Raw genomic sequence first — 11,282 nt, forward strand, 5'->3', positions numbered from 1 at the left:
TCTGCTTTGTTATTATTATTTTTTGTACAACAAAACATTAAACTTTCCTCTAAAAACATTTTAACTGTTTTAATGTAAAATACTTTTTTACATTTTGTGTAAGTTGAACACTTTGGCAGGAGAACAAGACCTTACTGAACAAGATTATAGAATTATGTGTCATTTTATAGACATCTCCTCCTGTAGTTTTTTTTTTAATATATATACATTTGACAACTTACATGCTTAACCACTCAAAGTCCATTAGCCTTCTGAGAAGAGTAGACACATGAGGATTGACTGTGTTGTTCCTCTTCTCTGACTGTTTTGGTACCAGTGGATGGGTTGATTCCAACAAAACATCTACACAAAAATCAGTCAGAAAAACACAAGCAGAAGCTTTAGGATCATGTGTAGACTAATGAAAATATACCACTTTACAATACGCATTTGCTGCACTACTAATGTATTATAAAGGGTTAGTTCAACCCAAAATGACATTTCTGTAATTAATTACTCATTAATCTGTCATTAATTAACTACTGACCTTCATTAATTTTCAGGAACACACATTAAGATGTTTTTGATGAAATCAGAGAGGTTTCTGAGCCACACATAGACCACAACGTCATTACAACTTTCAAGGCCCAGAAAGGTAGTAAAGACATAATTAAAATAGTCCATGTAACTCCAGTGGATCAACCTTAATGTTATGAAGTGATGAGAATACTTGTTAACGTAGAGCCTGGAAGCACTGCACTGTGCTTGCTTAATTAACAGCGTCAGAGACTGACACAGAAGAGAAGAGATTGTTGAATAAAGTCGTTATTTTGGGGGGGTTTTGCGCACAAAAAGTATTATCGTGGCTTCATAACATTAAGGTTGACCCACTGTAGTCACATGGTCTATTTTAACAATGTCTTAACTGCCTTTCTGGACCTTGAAAGTTGCAATGATTTTGCTGCCTATGTGTGATTCAGAAACCTCTAGGATTTCATCAAAAATATCTTAATTTGTGTTCCGAAAGTGAACGAAGGTCAGTAGTTAATTAATGACAGAAATTAAATTTTTGGGTGAACTAATCCTTTAACATATACACATTTATATTTAAGTAAACTGTTACCTTTGAACAAATTCAAGTGTGCAGGATGCCTCGTGCTGGTACACCAGATTAAAGTTGTAGTAAGTCGCAAACAAAGCAGCAAATCCAGCCATAAAATTGGGGTGTGGATTCATAACCACTTGGCCCTCAACACTCAGCATCCACTGGGTTGCAGTGAGAATTTCAGCAAGAAAAAAAGGAAATAAAAGGAAAACATTGTAAATGTAATTAAATGCAGTATATGAGAGCAAAATATAACCCCACAACAAAATGTTATAATAGAAAAGCACTGTATATGACTTACATCGGTCTGAAGAAAGAGTGCTTCAGGTTTTTCTTTGAAGTGTGACAGAAGCAGAAGGACCACACATGGGATTAAACAGGATGCTCCACTGTCATCATACTTCATAAGTATGCGTTGCATCTCATCTGTATTAGTCCCTGCTGGCAATTGTCTGAAGAACTGAAGTATCATCTTTCCCTTTTCTTCCATAGACTTCTCAAGTTTCTCTAGAATGGTTATGTTTGTAAGAGATTTAAAGTGGTTGTACAATTCTTTGGGTGTGAAAAGATAAGGCCAGTCATTTTTCAAGTCAGCAATCGATGGTGATGGGCAGGCATTGATGGATTTCCGTTGTAGGTAGTATGTTGCCTTCATTAACTGACTGAGATGTCCTCTCTCTACCCCAGCTGGCCCCTCAGTACTGTAGAGGTCTTTCATTTCTTTTTGTTTTTCTTGGAGACTCTCCTCAGATTCTTCTTGCGGACACTCAGGCTGCCATCTCACACAACCATACTGGTCTGCAGGTCCTGGGGCAATGTCTTCTCCTGATGAATTTGAGGTCTTTTTCTGTGTCCTGCGTCTTGACAACAAGCAGCCACGATTAACATGCTCCACTCTTGTTTTTAGTTGAGTCAAAAGAGATCCATAGCCAGTCCCTATTCTTGTGCCATCTACCAGGACATCAGCAAAGCTTTGCGAATACTGTTTAACAATCTTTTTCGCGACAATCAAGCACTGGGATTTTGATGGATTTAACTCTGTCAGTCTCATCTCATCCACAACGATTCTTATCATTTCTCTGCGATCTTTAGCTGTGGGGCGTTTTCCCAGCGCAATGGCTGTTTTAATACCAGAAGGCATCCTATTCCAGGGAACTTCAAAGTTTTCAGGCCATACACTTAAGTCCACAGTTGTACTTGAACTGTCTGTGCTGGAGACACTTGGTGTGCATGAGGAACTAGAATTTGATGATGGAAAGTCCCTCATTGTGGTATCAAAGACTATTTCTGTGGAGTCTAGAGGTGTTACTTTGACACATCTTGTTTGGTCTAAAAAAAAAAAATACCTTGATACAGCTCAGCATCCACACATAATTAACAGTGAAGTAGTTACCAAAAATAAAAATTACTCAAAAATGATTATCTCATTCTTTACCCTTATGTTGTCTCAAATGCCACTTAATGTCTTCCGCAGAATTTTTTTTTTTTTTGTAATTGTGATGTTTACATTCATACAATGCAAGTCAGTAGGGTCATTGCTTAAAGGGACAGTTCACAAAACAAAGAAAATTCTGACATCATTAACTCACCCTCATGTTGTTCCAAACCTGTATGAGTTTCTCTCTTCTGTTGAACACAAAAGATGATATTTTGAATAATGTTGGTAACCAGACAGTTGACAGTAGCCATTGACTTCCATAATAGGAAAAAAATAATACTATGCAAGTAAATGGCTACCACCAACTGTCTGGTTACCAACATTATTCAAAATATCTTCTTTGTGTTCAGCAGAAGAAAGAAACTCATACAGGAGGTTTGGAACAACATGAGTGTGAGTAAATGATGTCAGAATTTTCATTATTGGGTAAACGATCCCTTTAAGGTCCTAAACTCTCAGGCTCCAAGAAGGACGTAATGGCAGCATAAAGATAATTCATAATCCAACATAATCAAGGAAGTGTAATCAAACTTCAAATCATAATCATGCCAATGAGACCAGTTAAGTCAAGATTTATACTGAACAAAGTAGCATTTTACTCAAATTATAATATTACATTAGAAAACAATAATTATACCCCCCTCATATCTTTATGATGCCTTTACGTCCTTTATGGAACTTGGAAGTGTTGGACGACATTGACATACATTGTATGAACAAACCACACATCTCCATCAATTTATTTGTTAATGCTTCACAAAAAAGCAAAAGTTGAGTTTGAGTCAGCATACAGGTGAGAAGATTATAAATTGTCAGTGAGGTCTTCTTTTTAATCTTTCATGTCAAGTACTTTTGCAGTAATGATGAGGAAGATGACCATGACATACCTTCTACATTCCATTCTGTCATTGTAGTCACCAGCATAAAATGCATCTCCTCTTCCCACCTGAACTACAGGAGGAAAAAGAGTCCCAGCACTTAAGTATGCTTGTAAGAGCTGATGTCTCTCTGATAAAGTAGCACACAGGTTTTTAAAGTTGTGCAATTTTCTTGCACACTGTTTGAAGTAAGAGTGCTTACTTTCAAATCTCAGAGTCCAAAGACGGATCAGAGGTCCAAATTGGATTATAAGCTCTGGATAGTGACAAAGATAGTGGTGTTTTGGTTTAAGGTTAAACTCTGGAAATAACTCTACTCTAGACTGGATGTATTCCTCGATGAGGACACCCAAATAAGCAACCTGGTCAGGAGTAATAGCTGGTGAACACACATGCACAACTATTTCTCTTAGGAGCAAAATCAACTTCCACACACTATTTTCGGTTGGTTTTTTTATCCGGTCTCCAATCAACAAAGGCAGAACTCTCAACAGACACCAATTTTGGACTGCATGCCCACTTAACTTCTCACTATTTGGACAAAACTCTGGAGGTTTGTCATCTGCTTCATTTCCAAGGTAAGTAAATTGACTTATCCTTCTATTCAGTTCTTCATATGTGAAATGCTTCTCTTTGTTTACCAGGTAGTTGATGCACAATGCCAAGTCACAGGAAACAACACCCTCAAAAAGGTCATGACCTAGACATGGTGGGAGACCAGGCTGGCAGACATGAAAGTAAAGCAGCTGGTTGAATACGGAGTCAAATTTTATTCCACACACAGATTCTCTGTTGCTTTCTCTTAGGTCTTCAATGTGCTGCTGATATGACAGCTTTGTTCTTTTTGAACCAGCTGACCATGGACTACACTCAAATGTTTGTCTGTCTATGTCACAAAATCGACAAAAAAAAGTACTCCTGCTAAAGTTCTCCTGGAAGCCACCAATACCGTGTGACCCCAGATTGTCTCCTGCTATTGCACACAGAGTCCCTTTAATAACTTTACCATCCTTCAGTGCAATGCCACACTCCTCTAGGTCTTTTAGGTCTTTAATCAATTGATTAAAAACAACATCCTGTCCAAAATTCTTAAAATCTTGTTCCCTGCAGAGAAGAACAAGCTGCATCTGATCAACATTGGACCTGTTGTATGGTAAAATGTCACCAAGTGTCAAATATACTGCCAAAATCTTGTGTTTTTTTCGACCTGATCCTAAAGGATTTACAACCTCGAAAGCATCTTGATAGAGAATTAAGGCCATAGATGATTTGTCTGTTTTAAATGAGGCATTATTGGCAATATTATGCCCATCCCAAATGTCCTCAAACACATCTTTGTTCGCTAGTCGAGAATGAGATAGTTCATATTGCTTTTGAAATCCTCTGATTCAAAAGGGCATTAAGAGTTTCCTTTATAGGCACGTACTGGGCAAAGCATTCTTTCCCAGAGTCATTGGTACCTAAATACAAAGGCATTGGCTCCACGTAATTGAAGGAGTTTTTAAAGACTGTCTTGCGACATTGATCTGTACGCAACATATAATTGCCTGCCTTAAGTACGTCATTCTTTTTGAGGTCTTCAATAACATGAATTATTGCGTCACTAGACACCCCAAGTTCTGACAATTTGTCCTTAAGATTTGAGTAGACGCTTGCCTGGGCCAGATCATGAATTCCTTGGACTTCCTCAATGATGGTCTGAATTACAGATGAAGGTAAAAGAAGCTTTGCTTGCAGTTTCAAATAAAACAAAGTCAAATTCTTCAGAAAATAATCTTCATCTACACTTTCAAAGACCTCACATGGCTCAGGCCCCTCACTCTCATCTTGTTGTGGCGGGTTTGCAAAAAATGCTTCATTTAGAAACTCAGGTGGGCTGTTTTTGTGTTTTCTTGAGATATGAGATGCAAATGTGGATTTTACACTAAATGTCCTCTCACAACTCTTAAAGGGGCATTTTATTTCCCTGCCCTCATCAATATGGCCTTTTAAATGCCTAATTAAGTCATTCAGAGTTGTACATGTGAAATGACAATATCCAATCTGGCAAATCAGTGTTGTGTCTATTTGGTCAAATCTGGCACCTTTACGAGACTTCCGATAACCTGTATGGTCTCTATATAGATGAGACTTAAAAGCTGCAAATTTTGTAAATGCACGGGAACAGTCAGGTACACCACAGGTAAAACAGCAGTTTGGAACATTACTGTGACCTTTCATATGCTTAGTAAAACCTACAATGGTATTGCTCTCATGTTGACACAATTTACAGTGATACATTTCTCATTTAGATTTAGGTTCAAGTTATATTACAAAAACGATAACTATGGGAACTTTGAACAGTTATAAAATGAACTTTCAAATCTTTTGCCAGTCATTTTGAATTTAGTTAATGACGCAGGCCTTTGTTAAACACTGGTTTTACATGCTCTCAATAAGAAATCCAAACTAGTGAAATAAATGAGAAAATAGCAGCATCCAACGAAATTAAAATCATATATTCTAACGTTTTTCATCAGCAAAGCTAACTGCCCGTGCGTATTTACTGTATGTAGTTTTGTCTCAACAGCATTTCAGTAATTGTGTCTTGTCTTCTAAACTGCAAATGCTCTAAAAAATACTCTCTCGAGAGCAAAGGCGAATAGGCATATTCATATTGTTCGCAGCAAATTGCTTTGCGTTAAATTTAGTTATGACGCAGGCCTTTGTTAAACACTGGTTTTACATGCTCTCAATAAGAAAAAAAAAAACTGGTGCAATAAATGAGAAAATAGCAGCATCCAACGATGTTAATATCATATAAAGCCTATTCTAATGTTATTCGTCAAGAAAGCTAACTGCACGTGCGTATAGTTTTGTCTCACCAACACTTCAGTGGATTTGTCTTGTCTGCCAAACCGCAAATGCTCTAAAAATACTCTCTTGAGAGCAAGAAATTTAAAATTAAAGACACGTACCTTTACTAAATAAACGTAACGTTTCGGGGGAAATAAATATTGGAATCAAACACTTTTACATCACATTAAATGTCCTGATAACACGCAGTTGTTAACAAGTCGATGAAATTAATTGCATCTGACATGCCTATGTTAAGAATTATGTTCAAAATATGAATCGCTTAAACAGCATTAAGCAATAGCCTACATTAGATTGTAATATTTATGGACGTAAATTTAAGTTAACTTACCAAAAATTGCTTTGCGTTAAATTTAGTTAATGACGCAGGCCTTTGTTAAACACTTGTTTTACATGCTCTCAATAAGAAATCAAAACTGGTGAAATAAATGAGAAAATAGCAGCATCCAACGACGTTAATATCATATAGGCTATAGGCTATATTCTAATGTTATTCGTCAAGAAAGCTAACTGCACGTGCGTATAGTTTTGTCTCACCAACACTTCAGTGGATTTGTCTTGTCTGCCAAACTGCAAATGCTCTAAAAATACTCTCTTGAGAGCAAATGCGAATAAAACTGTAACAAACTGTAGAATTCGTCCATAACATTTACGATGGTTTTACCTTGTAACAGTTCAGCTTCGTCTCACCACTGTTATGGCGCGCCCAGTCGCAATTCTATGGCTCGCCTGAAACAAGACATTTAAAATTAAAGACACGTTCCTTTACTAAATAAACGTAACGTTTATTTCTAAATATTTCTAAATAAATATTGGAATCAAACACTTTTACAACCAAATGTCCTGAAAACACAGCTGTTAAGTTGATAAAATTAATTGCATCTAACATGCCTATGTTATGAATTCTGTCCAAAATATGAATCGCTTAAACAACATTAAGTAATACATTAGATTGTAATATTTATGGACGTAAATTTAAGTTAACTTACCAAAAATGTTGTAAATAGTGCCTTTTATCTTCAACTCTTCTTGCCCTGCTCCAGTCCACCAGTTTTCAAACTTGTATTCAGCCCGCGCAATCCCATAATGCCACATCACAGTAAATTGTTGTAAAATGTATGAACTACAGTGAAAACACCTCTTACCTGTAAATCAATTTACAGTTGACAGGGAAATATACTGTTAACAACTGTAATATTGTTTTTGACCCATAATGCATTGCGAATTACAGCAATAACTTGTAAAATGCTAAAACAATAAATTTCTGTAGAATTTTGCTGTAGAATCTACAGCAATTTGTTACAGTGAAGAATCTGTGATTTGATAATTCTCTTTAACTTTTATTTTATTGACAAAAGTACAAAGAAAAGATTTCTAAAGTTTTCACCGACCAACGTAAATGTATTTTGTAAAAATGAACAAATTTTGATTTTGACGGCTGCAACACACTCCGAAAAAGCTTGCAAAATAAAAGCGAAAAGCTTATAGAGCTTTTTGCAAGCAAAGCTGGAATTGGGGTTGCATCTGGCTTAAAAAGACCTTCAAGTGTAGCCTTGTTCCATCAGCAGTGATTTGTGAACTTCATCTGAAGATGGCAGTGGAGTGCTTATAGTGGTTATTCAGCTCTGGCTTGATGTCATGTCTCTTTTTCCTGTAAGTGCAAAAACATTCATCTTAATAAGGGGGTACTAATAGTTCATACAGCAGTGCTCAACTGGTTTAGCTTCAGGATTTTAACTAACTAGCTATGACTGCAGTACAGTATATGGAGACGCTGTTGTCTCTTGTATCTTTGATGTTGTTGATTACTTGTGTAAAATTACAGACATGATGCAACAGATGCAACGGTTTTATTTTTGCCCTTTTATGGACTTTTTTAATACGAGGGAGCATAGATAAATATTTAAAGTGTGTGTGTGTGTGTGTGTGTGTGTGTGTGTTTTACAGCTTGAAAATGATCCTGTGTGCTGTTACAGAGAGGACAGACAATCTTCATGATTCTCTGTTTTCTACTGTTTTGACTTGTGTTTGTGTATGGTATGTATTAAAATATCCTTGTTTTTTTATTTAAGAATGAAATATTTGCATTTTATTTATTTATTTATTTTTTAGACTCCACAGAAATGTATTCACTTTTATTTATGTCTAACTTATCTAATAATAAGGTAATTTATTTAATATTAATAACATGATAATGATAAATAAATAATAATAACCATTATTATTAATTATATGAATATAACTGCAATACTAGTTATAATAATACAATAATGCAATGCTAGTTATTGGTGGTAGTAGTAGTAGTATGTGCATATGACATTTATAATTATAGTAATAATAATAATAATAATATAATTTAACAAGAATATTAATATTATTCTAGATGGATTTTATGTAATATTATTATTATTATTTCTATAATAATATAATTTATTTAACAAGAATATTATTAATATAATACTATAATGATTTTATGAAGGCTAATAATCAGTATTTTTATTATATGATATAATTAATATTCTTATTATACATATAATTAATTTATAATGTGCTTGTTTTAATGAAACGTGCGTATCACACGTATACTAGAAACAAATTATTTCGAAGATGATCTGTGTGCTCCGCTATGCGTGCGCGCGCACGGTTGAGTATACGTGGCTCGCGGGAGGCCGCTGTGCGCGCGCTCGTGGAGAGGAGGTTTTTGGTAGCGGCGCGCTGCATTGTGGGACGGCGACGCGGAGGCCTAGGCAGGCAGAAGTAATTGTGAGTGTTTGACAGACGCGCGCGTGTTTACATTAGTATTGGGCTGATTGTCTCAGCGCTGATCGGTGAGTGATGGGGCGCGAGGATCTGGTGAGCGCGGCGGAGGACGCGGCGGATCAGGTGCGCCAACCAAACAGCGGCTTTTAATGTGCATTTAACAGTGTGCATGACATGCATCTGAATATGCATGAGAAATATATCGCATTATGCTTTGTTAAAGCTGTCGGTGCGTGTTTGCGTGCAGTCACTCGCTCACATATCTCTGGATAATAAGACTTTGCTGTATGTTCTTATTGGGAATTTGCATTACTCGCGTTTGAAAATGAAATGCATGTTCATGCATTGAATATAGAGACAAATACTGGTTGCCAGATGATGTTTGAACATATTCAAAGAGGAAGAGTAACTGCAATACAAAATGCACATTTAATGCAAGTTCACATATTTTCATGCTTTTATATTAAATGAGAAGCTGAACCTGCTCTGAAAGTTTAAAACTGTTCTCTTTAAACTAAGAAATGAGTTCTTAACATGCTTGAAGGACCGCTGTCCCTTTACTGTATTGACTGCTTTCCTCACTTCAGCGAGTGTTTAATCAGAGTATGGCACTGGATGGGGTTGAGAAATGCTTGCAGATGATTGCTCAACCACACAGGCTCAGATAATAATGACCTTTCAAACACGTGCACTGGCTTTGTTTCTTGCATTATAAATCCTCATGTCTTTGCAGCAGTATTAGTGGGGGGTTATGTTTTGCATGCTGGTAAAGTGTGTTTTGCTCAGGTCATGTGTATGATTTCCAGCATGTGGTCTGATGGTTTGTTTCAGGATGTAACTTAAACCCTCTTACAAATCTAAATGTGGAAAAGTGAGCGAATCGCTGGAGTTCAGGTTACTGGGTGAAGCGAAATGCTGTATGAATATGAATATGAATTACTGCTAAATCTTAAACACATGTTTGAGCACAGCTGTTTGGTTTTATTTGGTGCTTCAGAATCTGTTATCGCATAAGATACAAGTCTGTACCTGCAGGATGATTCTTCTCTATTATACTGCATACTAGTATTGTTTTTAACCATAGGCAATGATAAACAGTTTTTTTTATTGCTAGTTGAATAATAATCAATCAGCACTTATAATGATTGTTATATAATCACAGATATACAAGCAGTAGAAAAAAATAAAGTGATAAAACAGCCTATGTTGATGCATAATGTATATGTTGCATATTTAATTTAGCTGGTGTCTGTCATAACCCCCTAATTTTTGTAAAAATGCCAGACTCTTGTCAATTCTGTCAAATAATGAGTCAAGAAAGAGATGTACTGCAGCTGTTTTTATCCGTGTTTCATCTGTTACTTTGGAAATGGAAGGTGAAGAGCATTGCATTATGGGATTCAGTATGTGTGCTTACTACGTACTGTAGAAATAGTAAGAGTAGTATTTTAGAGATACATTGAGATACTGTTATAGTTTTATAAATATTTATAAAAAAAAAAAAAAAATAGGTGTTAAGGTTTTATATTTATATATATATATATTAGTGCTGTCAAACAATTAATCGTGATTAATCCAAAATAAAAGTTTTTGTTTACATAATGTGTGTACTTTGTATATTTATTATGTAGATATAAATACACACACGTGCATGTATAGATTTAAGAAAAATAGTTTGAATATTAAATATATTTATATATAATATAAATATACATTTAAATACATGTAAATATTTTTGAAATATATACGTGTGTGTGTTTGTTTATATATTTATATATATATATATCTTTTTATTTAATTTAATTGTATTTATTTAATTTTTTCAGCTAGTTGTCAAGGTAATATTTCTTAATTTAGCTGAGTTTATTTTTGGTTGATCCTAAAATAACTAAAACTAAACTATAAAAAAATAAAACTGTCAAACATACAAAGCAACATTACTAAAGTTAAAATGAAAACAAAAAAGTATAGAAAAATCCAAAATATAATTTTTTTAATATTAATTAAATATTAATAGTATCTCAATAATGCTAAAATAACACTGGCCTGTATAGTTTCGTTAATTAAATTTTTTATTGTAATTTTTATTTTTCATTTGACTTATTTTAGTACATCAAATTAAACTAAAGGAAAATGAGAAATGTTGCTGTGGCATCTACCAGAAATAAAAAATGTTTCTGTATATTTTATTTCAGTTTCAATCCAAATCATTGAATCCTTCGTAAGACGTGTTTTCCTGGTGAATATGTTCAGACGCTCTGCTGTA

At 35.0% G+C, this 11,282-nt stretch overlaps 2 protein-coding genes across 6 annotated transcripts in view; one reads left to right on the plus strand and one right to left on the minus strand.

The window, feature by feature from the left end:
• Nucleotides 1-52: 52 nt before the first annotated feature.
• On the minus strand, nucleotides 53-7,492 carry LOC131541152 (uncharacterized). 4 transcript variants are annotated; one of them, XM_058776721.1, is made up of 7 exons: nucleotides 7,246-7,492; nucleotides 6,921-6,985; nucleotides 3,603-3,656; nucleotides 3,410-3,473; nucleotides 1,386-2,413; nucleotides 1,103-1,245; nucleotides 53-342 (listed from the first exon to the last, which is right to left on the minus strand). In XM_058776721.1, the coding sequence occupies exons 4-7, from the start codon at nucleotides 3,453-3,455 to the stop codon at nucleotides 234-236; spliced, it is 1,326 nt and encodes a 441-aa protein (XP_058632704.1). In that variant the 5' UTR covers nucleotides 3,456-3,473; nucleotides 3,603-3,656; nucleotides 6,921-6,985; nucleotides 7,246-7,492; the 3' UTR covers nucleotides 53-233. The 4 variants fall into 4 exon arrangements, with proteins under 4 accessions (XP_058632704.1, XP_058632705.1, XP_058632702.1 ...); XM_058776722.1 differs by lacking the exon at nucleotides 3,603-3,656 and having other exon boundaries at nucleotides 3,410-3,468; XM_058776719.1 differs by lacking the exon at nucleotides 3,603-3,656.
• A 1,428-nt stretch (nucleotides 7,493-8,920) lies between these two features.
• Nucleotides 8,921-11,282, plus strand: part of surf4 (surfeit 4) — an 11,613-nt gene continuing 9,251 nt past the window's right edge. Inside the window, exon 1 of one of the 2 annotated variants that reach the window (XM_058777367.1) lies at nucleotides 8,921-9,019. Coding sequence is in view for 1 of the 2 variants with exons in the window: in XM_058777366.1 (XP_058633349.1) it covers nucleotides 9,092-9,139 (48 nt within the window). In the remaining variant the exon portion in view is untranslated. Of the gene's footprint in view, nucleotides 9,140-11,282 lie in introns of both variants that reach the window. The other variant, XM_058777366.1, reaches the window with a different exon arrangement.

Source organism: Onychostoma macrolepis, chromosome 05 (genome assembly GCF_012432095.1).
Source record: "Onychostoma macrolepis isolate SWU-2019 chromosome 05, ASM1243209v1, whole genome shotgun sequence".
Taxonomy (NCBI): Eukaryota; Metazoa; Chordata; class Actinopteri; order Cypriniformes; family Cyprinidae; genus Onychostoma; species Onychostoma macrolepis.